Source organism: Rhinoraja longicauda, chromosome 18 (genome assembly GCF_053455715.1).
Source record: "Rhinoraja longicauda isolate Sanriku21f chromosome 18, sRhiLon1.1, whole genome shotgun sequence".
In the NCBI taxonomy this organism is placed as follows: Eukaryota; Metazoa; Chordata; class Chondrichthyes; order Rajiformes; family Arhynchobatidae; genus Rhinoraja; species Rhinoraja longicauda.
The window spans coordinates 28050547-28071625 of NC_135970.1; the positions used below are offsets into that span (position 1 = coordinate 28050547).

The 21079-nt window shown below is 39.9% G+C and overlaps 1 protein-coding gene across 4 annotated transcripts; it reads left to right on the plus strand.

Annotated features, from left to right (window-relative positions):
• Nucleotides 1-2071: 2071 nt before the first annotated feature.
• On the plus strand, nucleotides 2072-19891 carry LOC144602352 (nuclear receptor-interacting protein 3-like). Of its 4 annotated transcripts, none has more exons than XR_013548437.1 (7): nucleotides 2072-2396; nucleotides 8520-8705; nucleotides 9572-9654; nucleotides 10965-11104; nucleotides 13016-13068; nucleotides 13174-13261; nucleotides 14796-19891. XR_013548437.1 is itself a non-coding variant. In XM_078415393.1 (7 exons), the coding sequence occupies exons 1-7, from the start codon at nucleotides 2211-2213 to the stop codon at nucleotides 14803-14805; spliced, it is 756 nt and encodes a 251-aa protein (XP_078271519.1). In that variant the 5' UTR covers nucleotides 2072-2210; the 3' UTR covers nucleotides 14806-19890. The 4 variants fall into 4 exon arrangements, 1 of the variants encoding a protein (XP_078271519.1); XR_013548438.1 differs by having other exon boundaries at nucleotides 10965-11100; nucleotides 13164-13261; XR_013548439.1 differs by having other exon boundaries at nucleotides 10965-11100.
• The last annotated feature ends 1188 nt before the right edge of the window (nucleotides 19892-21079 follow it).

A 21079-nucleotide genomic window follows, 5' to 3' on the forward strand; every position in this document is an offset into this window, starting at 1 on the left:
AAATCACTTCAAATACACAGCACAAGAATCCAGAGAAATGTTCCCAAGGTCATTTATTCGACTTTTTGCGTTCAAAGGTTTCTAGATTTCTACGGCCATACAAATAGCTGGGAATTTTTTACAACCTTGAACTCTGCTATTTCATTAGAAGACTTTAAAATGTTTCATTTAATCCGTTTATCTTCAGTTTGCATGAACTCCTTTACATAGGAATGTAACGCATGTGTGTCCCATCTCATTGCACTCTGTTAAGTACCCAAAATATTGAACAACTCTGTAAAAAACTGATGGTGGACTGAAAATAGTATGAGCAATTGCGAACAAAGGCAATATTTATTTCCTTTCCCTAATTTATATAAAGCAATACATTATCCTGCTCACACACAAACCCTGATCTACTTTTGATGAAGTAGTTTTGCTGCAGACGACTGTTATAGAAACACTCAACGTGTGATCTGTGGCTAGCAAAGGTCTTGGGAGGCAAAACAAAAATGTATTGTTTGGTGCCCATTAGAACTGTAAATTCCTTTTAATCACCTGGTTCCTATTCATTACATGTCAAGTGGAAACAATGAAAAACATAGATGGGGGGAAGCTTATTGTATGTGCTAGCTCCTGCAGGAAATTAGTCTATCATCAAAATGCTTTGGCTGATCCACACTGCCAAATTCACTTGTTCTTTGTGAAATTCAGTGGTCTTATTCCCATGAACTATTATTCATTTTAACCTCTGCTGTTAAAAAAGTAAAATATGATGTGATAGGTCTTCCTCTATGTTGTTCAGCATTTTATAATTTATCAACTTATCTCTGCATTTCCACATTAAATAGACTTGTTAGATCAATCGAGCAATGACCTCACAATGGTCTCTATATAATTATACTTGAGGCAATGAAAAATGTTTGCACTTGTACTTTCATTGTTTATATTTCATAATGTTTCTCGGGAAAGTTTTGTTTTAACAGCACCATTCTAATGTAAAGTGTTCTTATAGTTATTTTCTGAGTTCAGTAATTGCTGTGTTGAACATATTTGTAAATGTATTAAAGGTGCTCTAGGTGGTTCTCTTCCACCATTCTAGATCCTTCTAAAGACACATAGGAACATTAATCATGTCCACATGTTGTACATATTGATTCATGTTCATTTCTCAGTGAGAGAACATTGCTGCAAATTATCTTCATAATATCCCCACCTGAAAATAGATGAGTTCATGGTCGTGACAAACCATAAAATGCTTTTATTTACAACAATTCCAGTCACATTTGTACATAATCAGCATGAAGATAAGTAGCCAGAAAATATCAGAATGACTGAAATAGAGTTATACAGCAAAGATCAGTCTGAAGAAGGGTCTTGACCTGAAACACCACCCATTCCTTCTCTCCAGAGATGCTGCCTGTGCCACTGAGTTACTCCAGCAGTTTGTGTCTGCCTTATACAGCAAGGAAACAGGCCCTTCAGCCTAAACCATTTATGCCAACCAACGTGCCCCAACTACGCTAGTCCCATTTGGCCAGCATCCACCTAAAGCTTTTGTATCCAAAAACATCCTTGTACAGATTAATTGAATCAGGCATTCACTTGTCTGAAGAAGGGTCTCGACCCGAAACGTCACCCATTCCTTCTCTCCCGAGATGCTGCCTGACCTGCTGAGTTACTCCAGCATTTTGTGAATAAATCCACTTGGATGTAACATGTCAATATACATGTTGCTACCTTTTGTTTGTGATCATTGCACAATTAAATATTTCGTACATTATATGTCCACGGTTCGCTATCAAATCTTTGGCATAAGCACTCTTATGAAATTGGGAAGAGCAGGTGTTTCAGGTTGGGACCCTTTTGCAGACTTCTTTGTGTGGAAATGGGCCAGGCGCAAACAAATGGGACTACCTTGGTTAAGCAAAGTGGTCAGCTTGGACGAGTTAGGCTCAAGGATCTATTTCCAATCATGGGCAGATGACTGGTTGGGCAAAGATGATTCTGCAGAAGCGAGCTCTGTATCTAACAGGGGCTGGAACCTGTGCGTCAATCACTGAAGGCTGAGAGGCGTCCCTTTAAAAGCAAGCTGTCTCTGGCGCTTTCCATTTCCATTCAGAAATTCAGCTTCTCAGTTTTGGCTCTGGGATAATTCCTTGAATTTCCCTTTAACCGCCCAGTTTTGTTTTTCTGATTGTCGGGCAATTGTTTTTTTTGCCTCCAGAATAATGTTTTACTCTGACATTTTGAGAGAAAGCCGACAGCAGCAGCAGCAGCAGCAGACAGACATTCGGGAGGCTGCCTCTCAGCGCCTGCCGAGGCGAATGAAACAAGCTGTCCAGTTCATCCATAAAGACTCGGCGGATTTATTGCCCTTGGATGGGCTAAAAAAACTGGGCACCTCCAAAGAAACCGTAAGTGACTGCCTAATTTTGGACAAAGACTCCGGTAAGCATGGTCGCTGGAGAGACCACACTGTGAGGGGTGGTTACACTGTCTATGTGGTTCCTCAATATATCGCTGAATGAGAGGGTCGATCCACTCCGTGGCGCTTGCAGTGAGTGCCCTGAACCGGGGGCAAGTTCACTGGGCTGGTGACTCCTAGGGAGTGCTGCTTGCTGGAAGAATTTAACTCCCATTAACCTTGCATTTTATTGTTTTAAATTCTGTAAAAACAAAAAAAGTCCCGTTAACGTCGAGTCAACCGCTTCTGGTCAATTTCACTCACTCTGAAACAGGGATTGTTATTCCTCATGCACAGACAGCAGAGATTAAACTGGCGAGCCCGTATTTTGTTGTTGGCCAGCACGATAGATCAAATGGTCGCCTTACTGTGCCGTTATTTCTGTTACTCTTTTAGTCTATTTGCACGAGGCAGCGTAATTAAAGCATTTGCGGGAGTCGATTCATTGGGATCGAACTAAATAATAACTAGTCTATTGAACGCTTTCTTTGAAAATAAATCTTGGAGCATGTCACGCTATTGGACATGTTACTTTAACTTCATAAGAATGACGAGTCTAGTGCTGAAATTCTGAATGAGAATGGGTAGAGGTGTGTAAAGGGCGGACAATCCCAAATGTTGTCCGGTTTACAACATTGTCAACAGTTAAACATATCTGAAGCCCAATCCATTGACCCGTTCAAGTAATGAGGACACCTACGACTACAAGGGGAGTGACCGGCATGTGCTTGATTGACAATAGGCAATAGGTGCAGGAGGAGGCCATTCGGCCCTTTAAGCCAGCACCACCATTCAATGTGATCATGGCTGATCATTCTCAATCAGTACCCCGTTCCTGCCTTCTCCCCATACCCCCTGACTCCGTTATCATTAAGAGCTCTATCTAACTCTCTCTTGAAAGCATCCAGAGAATTGGCCTCCACTACCTTCTGAGGCAGAGAATTCCACAGCTTCACAACTCTGAGTGAAAAAGTTTTTCCTCATCTCAGTTCTAAATGGCCTACCCCTTATCCTTAAACTGTGGCCCCCTGGTTCGGGACTCCCCCAACATCAGGAACATGTTTCCTGCATCTAGCGTGTCCAATCCCTTAATAATCTTATATGTTTCAATAAGATCCCCTCTCATCCTTCTAAATTGGTGGTGAGAAGCTGCAATAGAGGCATAAAATGGCACACATGAAGACAGGCCATTCGGCCCACCCATCTCCCAGCACTTGGTCTGTACCCTCCAATGCCTAAGCGACCCAAGTGTCTGAAGAAGGGTCTCGACCCAAAATATCACCTATTCCTTTTCTCCAGAGATGCTGTCTGACCCACTGAGTTACTAAAGCTTTTTGTGTCTATCTTCTGCTCATTAATCAGAGATGCAGCATCAACCGTTAACTTAGACAATGCTTCCAAATAGTTACTGTTGGCTCGAAGGGCCGAATGGCCTACTCCTGCACCTATTGTCTATTGCTCTATGGGTGAAGAAACCCCCCCTCATATACTCTTGAAATCTCTCCCTCCCCCCCCCCCCCCCCCTTACCCTAAATCCATCCTGTTTATTTTTACCTACCACTGACATAGGGAAAGGTTATCACAGTTTTACCCTACCCACCTCTACATCTCATAATTTTATATACCTCAAATTTTGTTCCCTCCTATCCTCCTTTCCAGGGAGGGCAGACCCAGCTTCTCTAGTCTCTCATCATGACTGAATTATCCCATCCCAGGCAGCCTTCTGGTGAAATCCTGTCTGCACCCTTTACAGTATCAGAATCGATGCAGTGTGCCAGCCCAAGTTGGAGTAGAATCTCCCTACTTGTGTTAAATGTCTCAAGTAATGAAGGTCGGTAACCCATATGCCTTCCTAGCCACATTATCTTACAGTGTTGCCAGCATCAAGAATCTATGGATTTGTCATCCAAGGTCCCTCTGTTCCATACTTGTCCCCAAGATCTTCCCATTCATGGTGCTTGTCCCAGCCTCGCTGGTACTCCCTTTGAATAGGAAAATATACACGCCTATAGTAAATGCACCACTTAAATGGTTAACCGGTTCAGAATCTGTACTGCAATTGCTGGAATCAAACGTTAGTGTTGTGAATATGTATTATTACCAATGAGTTTATGAATTCCAGTTATCTATTTTCTTTCCCAGGCAATCTCTCAGGGTCAAGGATGACTATCCAGTTGTATAAGCTCTTTTGAACTTACTAGCTGATGAAACCAATATGGGCCCTGCAATTTCTGCCACAGATTGGGCATAGGTTCTTGTTGGGAGTCGGTGGATGTGGCATAAAGGGGTGTGCTATTTCTACTGTTTTTGCTGGGATTCTGCATGCTCCCAGCAAGGGCACATGAAATTCTCAAGGTCATCGTTAAAGTTCCTTTTCCATTTGGAGCAGTCAGAGATTCCACAAATTAGTGGAAATGTTATGATTATTTTTCCAAAGAGGCCTTAACAAAATTCTTAAATTATTTCCTCTATGACATCTCTACATTTAATCTAATTACCTGGCCAATCTGTTGACATACATGCAGATACTCAGAATCTGAAACCAGCTTGTTTGGCATATTGAGGCCATTTTGATTGAAGCTACATCAAACAGTTTTCAATTTCAGTGCCATTATCTTACTTATTTAAATGGGTTAGCTCCAATGTTAGCTAAAGCAGGGTACTGCGGCTGATGGCGCTGATAAAAATCTCATTGACCTAAAATTATAATTCTGTTTCTCCATCCACAGAGGCTACCTGAGTTTTTCCAGTATATGCTGTTCTTATTTATGAATGTAGTGGCTGCTGGACATCAATAGACAATAGGTGCAGGAGGAGGCCATTCGGCCTTTCAGGGATAAAAGCAGAAAATTCTGGGAATACTAAGCAGGTCTGCCAGGAATCTGTTAACTTCATAGATGAATCACTGGGCATATTGGAAAGTATTAGAAATATGATGTTTATAACATGCATAAAAAATAGGGATGTGATAAAGCGATATTATCAAAGTCTTTTGAAATGACGGCAGGCAAAAGAGTTGACAAAATTGATATTTCTTTTAATTTAGTCATTTCTTAGGATGTGAAATCTATAACTCCCCTTAAGATGTTGATGGTCCCTTGCTGCCCTGATCTGCTGTGGTATTTCTGATGAAGATACTTAAGCAATGATGTTGGGTAGGGAATTACAGAAATGACGTTGTGGTGATGAAAGAATGAAAATATATTTCCAAAGTGTGCAATTTGGAAAGTGATATGTAGTTGGTGGTGATCGCACGTGTTGGCCTTCCTGGTGGCAGAACATACAGATTTGGGAAGTCCTGTTGCAGTTGGCTCGGCAAGTAACTGGTGTGTTTTGTACATAGTACACAGTAAAACCATTGCGTATTACTGGTATAGAAAATGAATGTTTATGGTGGTTAGAGTCATATGTCAAGGAAACAGGCCCTTCAGCCCAACTTTCCCACGCCGATTAATATGCCCCATCTACACTAGTCCCACTTTCCTGTGTTTGGTCTATAATCCCTCTAAATCTTTCCTACCATTTACATGTCCAAATGTATTTTAAGTGTTGTTAAAGTACCTGCCTCAACTATGTCCTCTAGCAGCTCATTCCATATACCCACCAATAAGTTGATGGAATGCCAACAAGTGGGCTCATTTATCCGAGACAGTGTCAAGATTCTTGGGCTTTGGCAGAGCTACATTTGCCCTGCCAAATGGGTAGTATTCTATTGCACTTACAATTAATGGATGTGGAAAGATTTTGGAACGTGTCGCTCACTGGTAAGTACCCAGCCTCTGACCCACTCTTGCAGTCACAATGTAGATGGGGCTGATCCAGTTGGGTTTCTGGTCATGGTCACCCAGATTATTGTTGGGAGACTCGTTGATGGTAATGTATTGAACAGTAAAAGTTGGACATTAACCTTGCTGGAGATAGCCGTGATGAGCACTTATGTAGGGTGGCACAGCTGGTAAAGCTGCTGCCTCACAGAGCCAGAGACTCGTGTGCTGTCTGTACGGTGTTTGCACATTCTCCACTTGACCGCGTGGATTTCCTCCTGTGCTCAAGTTTCCTCCCACATCCCAATGATGTGTGGGTTTGTAGGTTAATTGGCCACTGGAAATGATCCCTGGAAATGAAGTGAGTAGAGAGTGGATGGCAAAGTGGAATAACATGGAACTAGTGTGAATGGGTCATCAACGGTCGGCCTGAACTCGGTGCGCCAAAGGGCCGATTTCCATGCTGTATCTCTAAACTGAACTAAAAATGTTACTTGCCATCTAACTCACGCCTTAATGTTGTCTTGCTTTTTGCAGGTATGGACTGTTTAAAATAGGTAGGATCGTTGTGACCCATTAGATGCCATCTTCAGTCCTAACCTGGTATTGGATGGAAGATCGCTGATAAAGTAGCGGTTCAGAACTAGGCCTAGTACACTTCCGTGAGGAACACCTGCATTAATGCCATGAATGTCACTGATCTAAACCAAGCTAAACTAAACAACAGTGTGGCGTGTTAGGCTATTTCAGAGTCAACCGCATTTGTCAGCCTGGAGTCGCCTATGGCCGGACAGATTTACCTTCTTTCCTCTTTTTGTATTTATTTCTTCCTCAAAATTACGTACTCCTCTGAGCTCATTTGGGTCTCAATGGGCAATGCACAAGGCCTACAAAAGAGAGGTCGGAGTGGAAAGGAAAATTAAGCTAGGAGGCAACAGAGGTATACAAGTGGTATGTTTGCAGACTGAACGAAGCTAGTTGGCAAAAACTCCCTAAGAAGTGTATAAATCTCCTTTCGTTTCAGCAATTTAAACTTGTACGAACATAACAAATAGAAACAGGTGAGGGTCATTCAACCCCTCATGCATGCTCCTCCTTTCATTAAAATTTTAATTGATCTTTTACATTAGTGCCACTATAAAGCTCCCCATAAACCCCACATTCTCTGATTCCCTTAATATCTGAAACGCTATTAACCACTTTTTTTCATTATACACAGTGACTGAGTCTCCACAGGCATCTCGTAGAGTCAAGATTAGGAAGGGGATGTTCAACGAGATCTGGGTGTCCTAGTGCATCAGTCACTGAAAGGAAGCATGCAGGTACAGCAGGCAGTGAAGAAAGCCAATGGAATGTTGGCCTTCATAACAAGAGGAGTTGAGTATAGGAGCAAAGAGGTCCTTCTACAGTTGTACCGGGCCCTGGTGAGACCGCACCTGGAGTACTGTGTGCAGTTTTGGTCTCCAAATTTGAGGAAGGATATTCTTGCTATTGAGGGCGTGCAGCGTAGGTTCGCTAGGTTAATTCCCGGAATGGCGGGACTGTCGTATGTTGAAAGGCTGGAGCAATTAGGCTTGTATACACTGGAATTTAGAAGGATGAGGGGGGATCTTATTGAAACATATAAGATAATTAGGGGATTGGACACATTAGAGGCAGGAAACATGTTCCCAATGTTGGGGGAGTCCAGAACAAGGGGCCACAGTTTAAGAATAAGGGGTAGGCCATTTAGAACGGAGATGAGGAAGAACCTTTTCAGTCAGAGAGTGGTGAAGGTGTGGAATTCTCTGCCTCAGAAGGCAGTGGATGCCAGTTCGTTGCATGCTTTCAAGAGAGAGCTGGATAGAGCTCTTAAGGATAGCGGAGTGAGGGGGTATGGGGAGAAGGCAGGAACGGGGTACTGATTGAGAGTGATCAGCCATGATTGCATTGAATGGCGGTGCTGGCTCGAAGGGCTGAATGGCCTACTCCTGCACCTATTGTCTATAAGATTCACAATACTCTTCACATAGAAACGTCACCTTATCACTGTCCTGGTCTCTCCCTTTTTTTGAAATTTTGATCTATGTTTATATGCAACCCAGCAAAGAGAAACATCATCCCTATATCGGCTCTGCCAAGGCACATTAGAATTTTGCACATTTCAACTTCATTAAAACTTGAAAGTATAGGCCCACTGTGCTCAAACTGTCCTCACAGTGCAAACCTACATCCGAGAAATCAATCTGGTCAATTTGTTTACCATAGAAGCTAAAGGTACTAATATCATAACTGTATTAGCATTGTAATATTTGTCATTTTTATTTTAGCAACCACATAACATTCTGCAAAGACGTTTACTAGAAAGCAACTTGTCAAAATTTCAAGCCAACAACCGAGGGACCTGGCCATCTAACAATTCATTTCCGGTGCAGAACAAGAGCTTTCATCAGATCAAACAAGAATTTCACAGAAGCACACATGGTGATGATGACCTGATATTTGTGTGTTGCAAGGTAATTTTGTATTCTTTAATGTGGATGACATTATTCATCAAATGAATAACTTGGGGATCTCGACCACGGAAACAGGTTCCTTTGGCCTAACTTGCCCATATCTACCACTATCCACCCCCCCCCCCCCCGCCCTTTCTCACCCTGCCCCATCCACCTATATCCTTCCATCTAACAAGGCACAACATTACCCACCTCTAGCCTTTCAGTCCAACTCGTGTCTAACAAAGCCTCATGTATCTCAGCCAGGACTCCTGCAATTTCTTCTCTAGCTTCCTACAGTGTCCTTGGATGTATCTGACCAGGCCTGGAAGATTTATCAACCTTCATACATCTTAGGACATTCAGTGCCTCCTTGACTGTAATACAGTCTGTCCTCAAGACATCACCATTAACTTTCCACGATCTGTGATCATCATGTGATGAATGCTCCTGATTTACAATTTGCATGGTACATTTACTGGTGTGTGATTTACAACCTTGTTATAGAGGCATAGAGATGCAGCACAAAAACAGGCCCTTCATGTGATAGAGTTCACATCAACCATCAGGCACCTATTTATACACTAATCGTACCCTAACCTATTTTATTCTCCCAACCTCACTATCAACAGCACCCACCTCCTGGCATGAGGGGGCGATTCACAGTGCCCAATTAACCTACATTTTTGGGTTGTTGGGAAAAGCCTGGAGGAAGCCCCACACGGAGTCACGGAGCGAACATGTAAACTCCTCACAGACAGCACTGGCAGTCCAGACTGAATCTGGGTCGCTGGAGCTTTGAGGCAGTAGTGTTCCATTGCCACAATAATGCACTTGATTCTGCAATGTATCTTGGATGATTCTAAGACAGTTTTCAATTTTTCAAGTGTGTTGGATTGGAGATGAAATTACAGATTGATACTGGCTCTCGATATAATCTCATTTCAACTGCCTGTGTGGATAATCTGGGGTAAGTAAACAAGCATTTATTGTACTTACTCTTCCTCAGAATGCAACAAATAAAGCAAGGGCTTACTGGACTCGATTGTGATTTTATTTTTTCTCTCACCACATGACCGGGGAATAGCTGTCGTGTGAATGCACAGACGTCATCACAGATGGCTGGAATAATGTTCTGTTGAAGGCCTTTTGGGACTTGTAACTCATTTAAGCAGAAATACATCAAAAACATGTTTAAAGGAGCGGCCATCTTACGTGGTCCAAAGGATATTTTTAACATTTGACAAGATTGTGCAATAAGACTTTTTGAAATGTGTGATTTAAAATACTGTGAGATAATAACATTTAGAGAAAAGAAGCGAAATGTTATTGCAAAACAAAAGTGAAAACTGACAGCTATCTGCTGCAGCATTAAGTGAGAAGAACCAATATTTTCCCCCATGTTTTACAGTGATCTGGATGTATTTGAAAATTAGCATTCTACTCCAAGATGATTTTAATTAATTGCACGATAAATTGTAAATAAACCTGTCACTAAGTGTTCTGGGTGGGATTATGCTTTGGAACTGAATTTCACAATAGTATAAATTATGAATTATTATGCATAAAAGATACTGCTGGAGGAACTCAGCGCATCATGCACCATCTATGTATTGGGAATAATGACAGTGTACACTGGAACAAGGACAGTGCGACGTAACCGATAAAAACGTCTTTGTTAGAGGAAGAAACAGAGGGCTTTGAGACCTTCCATGGGGGGGGGGGGGGGGGGGGGAGGGGAGGTGAGGTGTTGAGGGAATGGACATCAATGGTGAAGATGAGGCAATGGGGGCCTCGTAATTATGGGACATGCCGGTCTGGGGATCGATAAGATTGGAGGCTGTGAAGGGGAGATCGCCAGAGATCATGAGATCAGAAACACACATTTCTTCTGGCAGGGCCACAGAGCTCTCTCTCGGATATTTCTTCAATAATTATTAACACTCCCCCTACTGCTTGCGAAATGTACAATACATCGTGAAATAAAGGGAAGATGAAAGCAGATGTGTGTTTTTTTTAGTGGTTGGTTTTGGGAAGAGAGCAAAGTATCTCTAAGCCACCTTGACTGTGTACATGTATTGAAAATTGGGAATCCTGTTTAATGCTCAGCATCCTATAATTGAACAGTCACAAATCTTTTTGTTCTGACTAATTTTTAATCCTGCATTTTAGGGCATCAGCTATGTTGTTTTACATTTGACTTTATTGAGCATATAGTTTTATATTATCTTAATCCAAACTTAAAAATTACATATTCAAAATCATTTTTTTTCTTTATAGGCTGATGGAACTTATGAAAACAGAAAAGGGTGCAACTGAAAAAATGGGCATGCCCTTTAGTTTAAAGGTCATTGGCCAAATGGACAATATTGCAATCTCCATAGGGCAACTCGATATTAAGTGTTCAGCAATTGTGGTGGGTAAGTTTACACACTTACCAGAATTTATTCATTAATTACGTCCTGGTAAATCTTTCTTTTAAATGCATGTGAAACACATTGTGTTTTTATATCAGTTTTAAGTTTCGGGAGTAATTAGCGCAACTTTCTTGCCAATGGATGTGAAATTATTAATTCCATTTAAAGGTACCATTGGTAATAACAGAAAATGTGAGAACTTTTGTAATGGAATTGAGATATAGACAAAATAAATTGCTCCAGATAACCCTGTAAAAGAATTACAGGCAACCCCAGTGTTGTGGTCATTCAAGTAGTGTAGATACAGCCAGACAGATTTCATAAACCTCTACTCAAAAATTGAATAAATTAAATTAAATTAACTCACGGAATTTGTGTGAAAGTGAACAAATATATATATATATATATTTTTTTTTACAACTCGTGTTTCTAGACTTGTGTGCAGGTAACATGATCTCACTTTACAGAAAATCGAGACATGGACTGTTTTCTTGAAACGCAACCCCCATAATGCAGGGTTGGGGGGGAGGTGCCTGTACTCACAAATAGTGTACAATCTCAGAGAAACTTATTGAAGTTTTATGCTTGTGAACTGCAGGGTTTTAGTTGGTGAGAGTCTACTAGTCAGAAAGTCTACTGGTCAGTCAGAGAACCATGGCTATATTCTCTGTAATAATTACTCAATGATTATAATGTCCATTTTCCCAATAAATTCCAAACATGATGATTTTTTCCCCCTTAAAGCTCTAATATTCAGTTGATTTTTTAAAAAAAAGCAAGATATTTATAACAAATTAGCAGTACAGGAAGAAATCTGCTACATGCACAGAACAGAACTCTCAGGAACAGGCCTTTTGCTCCACAATGTCCATGCCTGACATGATACCGAATTAAAATAGTCTCCTCTATCCGCATGTGATCTATATCCCTACATTCAAAGAACATAAAATGTAGAACAATACAGATAGACACAAAACCTGGAGTAACTCAACAGGTCAGGCAGCATCTCTGGAGAAAAAGAATAGGTGACGTTTCAGGTCAAAATCCTACTTCAGACTGAAGAAGGGACTCATCCCGAAATGTCAGCTATTCCTTTTCTCCAGAGATACTGTCTGACACGCTGAGTTACTCCAGCTTTTTGTGTCTATCTTCAGTTTAAATCAATATCTGCAGTTTCTTCCTACACAGTAGATCAGTACAGCACAGGAACAGGCCCTTCTGCCCATAATGTCTGTGGCGAACATGATGCCTAGTTAAATTCCTTTAACTGCACATTATCCATTTTTCATTCCCTACATCTCCATGTGCCTACTTAAAGGATCAGGGGATGGCGAAAATAGAGGTATGAAAAAGTACAGAACAAATCAGAACCCGCAACATTGACCCAGGAAAGATGGAGCCCATAATGGTCCATTGTTGGTTGTGGAAGAAGTTTAGATTTGTTTAGAGATACAGAGTGGACAAAGGTTCTTCGGCCCACAGAGACCATGCTGACCAGCGATCACCCATACACTAGGGATGGGTAGGGAGTCACTTATTCAAGTTTGCCAACAGCTTTGTAGGACTGGAGGTAAAAGCATATGGTTCTTGTTCTATTCCTGGTCCAACATTCTTTTACCCATGCACGAGAGGACATTTCTTTCAGGGGCAAATTTTAAAGGAGATGTGCAGGACAAGTTCGGCTTGGATATTGTGGAGTGAACGTCCCATTCTTGTGTTGTACTGTTCTATGTTCTATGATTATAAAATTAAAACAGATAGTGCAAAAAAAAACCCCAACTCGGGTCAGTCAGCATCTGTGGACAACGAAACAATGTTTTCTAGTCGATGATCTTTCATCAGAACTGAAAAGATTTTTATTCTGTTTAATGATGATTAGAATATGTTCAACACTATTATCATTTTCATTTTCAGATGATGATAAGAAAATTCTCTCTCTTGGATTGCAGACATTGAGATCTTTGAAGGTAAAAATTGATTATTTAATTTATTGGGTTTGATGGTGAGAATTTTTTGTGCTCTTTTAACCATCAGTTTTTTTTTTGTTCTATTTTTTGCTTAGTGCATAATAGACATGGAAAAACAATATTTGATTCTTGGAGAGAAAGAGAAAGGGGAGATTCCATTTCTGAATATTGACAACAGATTGAATATTGATGGGTAAGTGCAATGACAATGATTTAGCTGCATTTACCTATATTGTTAATAAGATCATTGTAAATCCAGGTTTCAAATGTTTGAAAGATTTTCTGCCAATTGAAGAAGATGTGAATTAATGGAATAATCCAGAGTGCAGAAAGTGGCAGAGATATTCAGATTGAGAAATCTCTGCATATTTGCAAGACGATTCAGCCTTGTAACGGCAGTGATTCTAGTTAATAAATGCAGAAAAATGTCACCAATCTATATCAAAGTGAGGCTGATTATTGGGAAGCCACTGTGTGACAAATAGATTTGATATTTTTTCATTGTGGTAAAACACCCTAATGAGATTCGAAAGTTGCATGAAGTAGTACTGCATGGAACCTCACTGTCAGATCTTCCTGTCGATCTCTGTGCTGAAAAAGATCGTGTCAGAATCCATGTGCTGTTCTCTATCAATATGATGCCTGGTTCTTATTGCTATTGAACTCTGTGCCTATCACCCAAAGGAACCTAACACAATACTGGCACCATTTTCCAACTACAAGAGAGTGGCATGCTTTTTGTCGTAAATACACGCACAAGAACACAAGAATTCAGTGAGCGGGCGAGGCCTTGTTTGCTGATGTACATTGCCCCCAGTCATGCAAAATATCAGTTTAAAATTTCTTATCCCACACTGTCTCTGAAATATCCGCCACATTTACATGCTTCAGGCTCTCTGCATTACTCTAATTCTAAGCACTTGCTAATCCCCTGAATTTTATGACTTAATCATTTGTAGCCATGTCTTCAGCTGTCAAGGCTGGATGCTCTGAAGATTTCTCCTGAAATCTTTGTCTTTCTATATCTCTGCTTCTTTAAGATCTTACTTTTTGACAACGCTTTTGGTCATCTTCTTAATATTGTTTGACTGGACTAATATTCCTGTAAAGTGCCTTAGAATATTTGCTTCATAAATGGTGCTATATAGGTACTTATTGGCCTTGCCATCCTCGTCTGCTACCTGCGGTTAGTAAGAAAGCAGCCATTGTCATCCTGCTGCCTTTTTACAAACATTGATAGTCAGGAAGTTTTCCTAACTGCAAATTAATGATGTTAAATAATGTATATGCTTAGTGTGGGAAATGTTCTGGGGATGAAAGTGTGTATGCAGATGTTTTTAATGAGAGAAGAACAGAAGTTGAGCAAGTCTGCTCTACAAAGATACGGAGCTACTCATAAAGCTTAACCAAGGAGAAACAGTAATTACATGTGTGTACTACATAAAATGGCATTCTCCAAAACATTTATGCATGTCCAAAAGATAGATAGACCATATTTCATTATTAATGACAAAACTAATTTGAAAAACTTAGGAATATTAATTTATTTAAGGCTGAATGCAGGAAACATTGAAGTATAATATCAATGGAATAGAATATTAGAATGAATGTAGAATGTTCTGTTGCTGCGATAATTGATGTATAACAAAAGATTTCCCTCAAAGATGTGTTTTTATTTCTACCTCTTCAAGAAATATAATGGATTACTATTGTCTTTCCAAAACCAGCTCTTCTTGAAGTACAGAAGATGAAATATGTGACAGAAGTAAACATTTAATTTGCAGAAGTGCTCTTCGATGGCTCATGTATTTGCATGACAAAACAGACAATCTACTGCTTCTCTGATTCCTTCCCACTTCTGGTTTTGTCTTTAGTACAAGTTTTCGGAATTAACAAGGAATTTTCTAGCATTTAGACAATCGTATATCCTCTTCAGTCTTTTATTTCAGAATACACAATACAAAAGAATTTATAGAAATAACTTCCTGAACATTGTTTAAAAATATTGACCATGAGTATTAATTTTGAAACAAAATTAGTTTATTCTATTTGTGAGTTGACTGTTTTACTTGTGCGCAGTGGTGAAATAGAGTTTAACTTCTGTCAGCCTCATGATATTTGATGATGTGTTTCTACAATATAATCTCTTGTAATCTACATGACCTGTATTTGTATATTGTGGCACTTTCTACAGTAAAACAAATAACTATTGAATAATTTTACAACATACATTTAAAGATACTTTTTGAGCATAAGAACTAGTGTGGAATTCAGCAACCTGAGACTCTGCTTTCAAAATGGGTTATCTTTTTTTAATTTGTGGGAACTGCACAAAACTGGTTGTCTCTAATTTCCAAGTAGAACATAGCACAGCACAGGAGCAGGCCCTCTGGCATACAATGTTTGTGCCGAACATGATACCCAGTTAATCCGGTCTCATCTGCCTGTACATGATCCATAACCCTCTATTCCCTGCACCTCCATGTACCTATCCAAAAATCTAGTATTTGATATTACCATCCTGTGAAAAAGGTTCTGACTGTCTACCCTATCAATGCCTCTCATAAAGTTATATACTTCTATCATTTCTTCCCATCAACCTCTGGCATTCCAGAGAAAACTGCATCATGACTTCCTGACTCTTATATGAAATGTCCGACCAATGAAGGCAAACATACCACATGCTTTCTTTACCACTTTATCTACTTGCGTTGCCTCTTTCATGGACTTCAAGATCCCTCTATACATCAATGCTTTTCAGGGTCTTACTGTTAATTGTATATTTTCTCTTTACATTCAATCTCCCAGATCAACACCTCACACTTGCTTGAATTAAATTCCATCTCCCATTTCTCTGTCCATTTCTGTAGCTGATCTATGTCCTTTTAGATGGTATAGAGGTGGTGTCATTTTAGCCTTGGGCAAGTAGCTGTGACTGGGCTATCCAGGGAGGAGAATGGTCTTTAAACATCCTTAAACTTGTGATCAGTTTTGGAAAAGTTAAACAATGTGGATCACAAGCCATTTAAAATCTCACATCAAGATCTCTCATCATTCTTTGAGAGCTACCAACCTGCGACCAGACCTCGTCCTCTGGTCCAACTCCTGTCGGCGTGTTTACATCATTGAGCTGACTGTGCCCTGGGAGGAGGCTGTGGATGAAGCATTTGAAAGGAAAAGGCTGAGATATTCCAACCTTGCAGTAGAGGCAGAGGAGCGAGGTTGGAGTGTAAGAGTGCATCCAGTGGAGGTGGGGTGCAGGGGCTTTGTAGCCAGTTCCACTGCAAAGCTCCTGAGGGAAGTTGGAGTCAGAGGGCAGGCCCAAAGGAGGGCAATCAAAGAACTTGCAAATGCCGCCGAACGGAGCAGTCACTGGCTGTGGCTGAAAAGAAAAGATACTGTCTGGGCTGCCACGTGACCATCTTGAGGCTAACCATAAGACACACACCCAGGTCTGATCACAATGCGGTGGGCCAGCCTCAACTGAGGGTGTCTTGTGATAAAAGGCCGAAACACCCAGTGACGTTGAGGTACACAACTGAAGATGTGTTGGAATGGTAGCAACATCACCTAGTGGTCACCCCCAAGAACAACACCAGTCAATTGTAGTGCAAACCTTAGGGATTGTAACATCTAGTCCTACTAATCAATTCATCCTTCTCAAATCAGTGCAAAATCTTAACAATCTGAAATTTGTGGGCTATGTAGTCCAACTTCATGGTTTCATCTTAAACTCCTTCTCCTTTCTGTCTAATGAGACTACATGAAAAATGTTTAATTTGTTATTGACATTGGCTTAATAAGAATAAACAGTTAAAAAAATTCAGTCCTTTGACGTATGTGTAATAATTGCCACCCTGTACGTTGCCTGCATTCAAGAAAACACTCCCGTCAGCTTGGCTGCTCAAACCCAGATGCTGACATCTAGAAATAAAACACTGTCCTATTCCTGTAGGAGTTAGTATCATCGTTGCCCCTATCTGGCACCCTACCACAGCAACACCATGGTAACCAAGAACATTTGCTTTGAACCATAATCCACATATGTTTCTTGTCTTCTTGATTAAATCAGGGGTTTCTTGAATCACAATATTATTTTCCTTCTTAGCCAGCTGTCTTTTTCTGTTTGACTACTGTTTTTTTTTCTTGTCTGCATTTGGCTTTATTCGATCAATTTCTCGCCCCAGATTATTTTTACAAGCCCAAATTGTTAATGACGTACGTTCACTCTGCGGTTTCTGACAGCTGGTTTGCAAATTGGTCACATCAACATGAAGATAGTAGTGCAGTATACCATCAGTCCACTAAAGAGGAGATCCCCACTGCCTTCAGCAGGTGTGGAGACTTTACAGTGCACTGAGGATAGATACCCAGTTACCCAGAGGAAAGACAGCTGAAAGAACAGCAGGTGCAAGAGAATGATGAAGAGGGAGGGGCAGCTACTCAGAGGGCCAACAGACCATTGTTTCAACCTCCAGACTGGGAGCTGACCTGGTTTGACACATTCTTAGTCACGGGCGTCTGGGCTCTTTAGTCTTCACTGCTCAGAGTTGGCTCTCCCTGCAACCAGAGTATGATGCTGCCAACAATGGGATGTTGACACAAGGAACTGCCGATGTTGGCCTACAAAAAAAACTCACAAATTGTGGGAGTAACTCAGTGGATCAGGTAGCATCTCTAGTGATCATGGATAAGTGATGTTTCGGGTTGGGACCCTTCCAACAGTGAGTGTAGAAATGGGGAGACATGTACCTCTGCTCCAGAGTTGGAGAGACAAGTTCACATATTAGTAGGAGAACGATCTGCTCATACATGAGCAATTATCTTGCACGCGGTGTCTACATTCAGACAACATCCAGATGATCCCCAAGCACCTGGAGAACTGTACCATATGACTCTGTTACCGTTAAAAGTTACTGCCTCTTTAAGAGAAACTATTAATTTAGTATTAATTATTAACTCTGTCCCACGATCTAAGAACCATGGCTCAATTGCTAAAGGTTTGTGCTTTTAAAATGTTAATTTAGCAAAGAATAAAGTACGCCATATGTACTGACCATTTGTGATGAATTAGCTTACATTATTTTAGTACTGCAGTACTTTTCTTTCGTTTGTTTTCAAGAGCTCCAGATATCACGAATGTAACTGATAATTCTTAACAAGATGCAGTGATTGAATTTGGATTGCAGCATTTGTTTTTGTTCATTATTCTGATGTGTGGCTTTACTTGAAGCAGAGCTGCATCTGTGTTCCGATATGTTCAGTAGTTCTTAACATCAAGCAGTTAGTAAATCTTCATCTTCTTCAGCAGTCTCTCATGTTGGGGATGAATTGCTTCCACTCCTGTTTGTGGTTCTGCATTGGCTAATGGGGCCAATGTAGGGTAGTGATGCAGTCTTGGTTGGCAGCATTTTTCATTGAAATTGGCTCAGTTTTACACTGCTCGGTTAGCATTACAGCTTGCATACTGTAACGGGGGAAATGAAAGAAAGAGACAAATTTCTGAGGGCAGCCGCATTTGAGCAGGGTATTCCGAACTCCATCCCAATTTATGGAATGACAAACTTTAGTGAGACTTAAAAGGACAATGTAGAGTGTATGGTACTGTTCACTGCATTTTCTTGTAGTTTTTGCAATGAAGATCTTGTATATTCTGCCTCTAGGTAGATTGAATCCACACTGATTTATGGAGCCTGTTCAATTACTTTCCTTGGTGCACACTGCGGGATGACCCATCTATAATTGCTACAACTAGACAGTCTTCATTTTTAAATACAGTCACAATTAAGAAGTCCCCTGGTATATCTTTCCCTGCCCAGACATGATAGATTGTGGATTTGTTATACAAGCTCTTGATCACAGAGATTTATGATTTCAGCAGCATACAGTCAGCTCCTGAGGTCTTGTTATTTTTGAGTTGAGATATGGCACAGGGGGTACAAAGCTGAGGCCTCTGTTGAGGGACTGCTTGGATTATTCTTATGTTTTGTCATAAAGTCCACAGCAATTGGGGCAATCAAAATACACTGGCAAGGCAACAAGATAAATACACAATTTTCCTCTGCACTGAACATACAGCACACGTATACATGGAATCATATACATGACAAGTATTTACATGACAACTTTCCTAAGGGACAATATGTTGGCCTCACAACTTGCTTTTCTGTAATTGTTTGAAATGTGATTGAAAATGTACTTGAATATACTGAAGTTTGAATAATGACAACCTAAAATGACTGTATTGATCACTGTTAGAACAGACACTACTTGTGGAGATATAAAATATTAATAAGATGATCTGAGATTTTCTCAATTGCTAAATAGAAGATAGTAGAGTACAGCACAACAACAGCCCCTATGGCCTACAATGTGATTGTTGAAGGAATGCCAGGACCTCCCCCCTATCTCCCCTCCCACACCCCAAGATTCCTAATGCTTGCCTCTTTTGGCCAAGTAGAATAGGTTCTTTTAGATGTAGCACCAAATAAATCTATAGAATGCAGTTGACATCACTTTTTAATCACATTGTTCCATTGTAAGAATTTGTTTCAAGAGTGTGCCTCTATATTATTAACATTTCCCCCAAAGGCAATATATCTGCCAATGACATTGTATTTTCAGTACCATAACACCAACTGCAATTTGATATTTATGATTAGCACTTGTATTTTTAAGTGTTAGTCTTTTCAAACAATTTAAAAAAAGTATTTTGTGGTATATAGATCTTTTTTTGTACCTGATATTGTTCTGTGATTTCACTTTAGATGGGAAAATAAAACATCTGTGTGTTAATTGTTCTCTGGAAGTAATAATATATTTCTGTTATTCAGTTGGATTATGTAAAGAGAAATAATAAAAATCTGTTCTGGATACTGATTAAAGTTATTTTATAGGAGCATCATGTTGACTGGTTAATTTCATTTTAGCAATAATCTAATGACTTGTCCTGAAAGCCAGGAGCAATATTAAATCACTATAGCATTATGTTAACATGGGATATGTTTGAGTTATACAAAACTGAAAATGCTTGTGACCTAAGATGAACTGTTTTATTGGGTCACTGGTTAATGGATACCTTGTGATATACACATTGAAATTCGAACAAAGTTCTCCACTCTGGTATTTAAATGTTAGAATTACCATTATGGGACTAGATTTAACCTAACCCTTCATTTTCACAATTTCACATCATTTGCTGGGCAAATACACCATGAAGCACCAAATGAGAAATTATGTTAAAATTGATACACATGCTTTTCTTAAAAAATGGCCTGAGTTATTAGGTTTAAATTCAACCTAGTGCAGGACAAATATACTGATATTTAAGTTCCTTACAACTGAGCACATTCTGCATTTATTTATTCCAGTATTCATGTGCATTAACTCGGTTTCAGATGTGTGCACATCTTTTGAGGATAGTTAAACTATGATCATTTCCACAGCCGAAAGGCTTGTTAGCCTACATACATGTCTCATGTACAAATAATTGTTATTTGACTTGAGAGATCAAACATTTGTGATATTGTATCGCAGCCATGACTCCACCAGGAAAGAAGGGAAGGGGAGAGAAAAGAATAAAACTGGAGAGAGAGAGCAGATTATTTTAATTGCTGAGCATATGACGCACAACATACAATGACAAAACTGGAAAGAGAGAAAAACCATTTGAAATCTTTACTCAGTCATAACTGCTCAGTTTGATTACTCAGCTTGAAGGAAAATGGTAAATGAAGACATTCATGCACAGTTGTCATAGCAACCTGGAATAACTGGGTTGCCAGCATTGTTATTGTTATAATTAATATAGCAGCAGACAGCAATAACAGCATGACTCCAGCTATTGCTCCAAACAAAATCATGTGATTTCTCTGTAAAATTCATCATCAGTAAAATACTGGCAATTTAAGTGTTTCTTATTTAAGGATATCAACAATTTGCAGTGACCAACATAATTAAATATCAAAGCACTTAATAGAGGATCAAATTTAAAAAACACAAAATATTTAAC

Bases quoted from the DNA above. Each gene is read 5' to 3' on its own strand.
- LOC144602352 (XM_078415393.1), top strand. From the start codon at position 2,211: ATGTTTTACTCTGACATTTTGAGAGAAAGCCGACAGCAGCAGCAGCAG. The intron at 8,706-9,571 runs GTAATTTTGTAT...CAATTTTTCAAG, and splicing joins TGATATTTGTGTGTTGCAAG to TGTGTTGGATTGGAGATGAA. The intron at 11,105-13,015 runs GTAAGTTTACAC...TTTCATTTTCAG, and splicing joins GTGTTCAGCAATTGTGGTGG to ATGATGATAAGAAAATTCTC.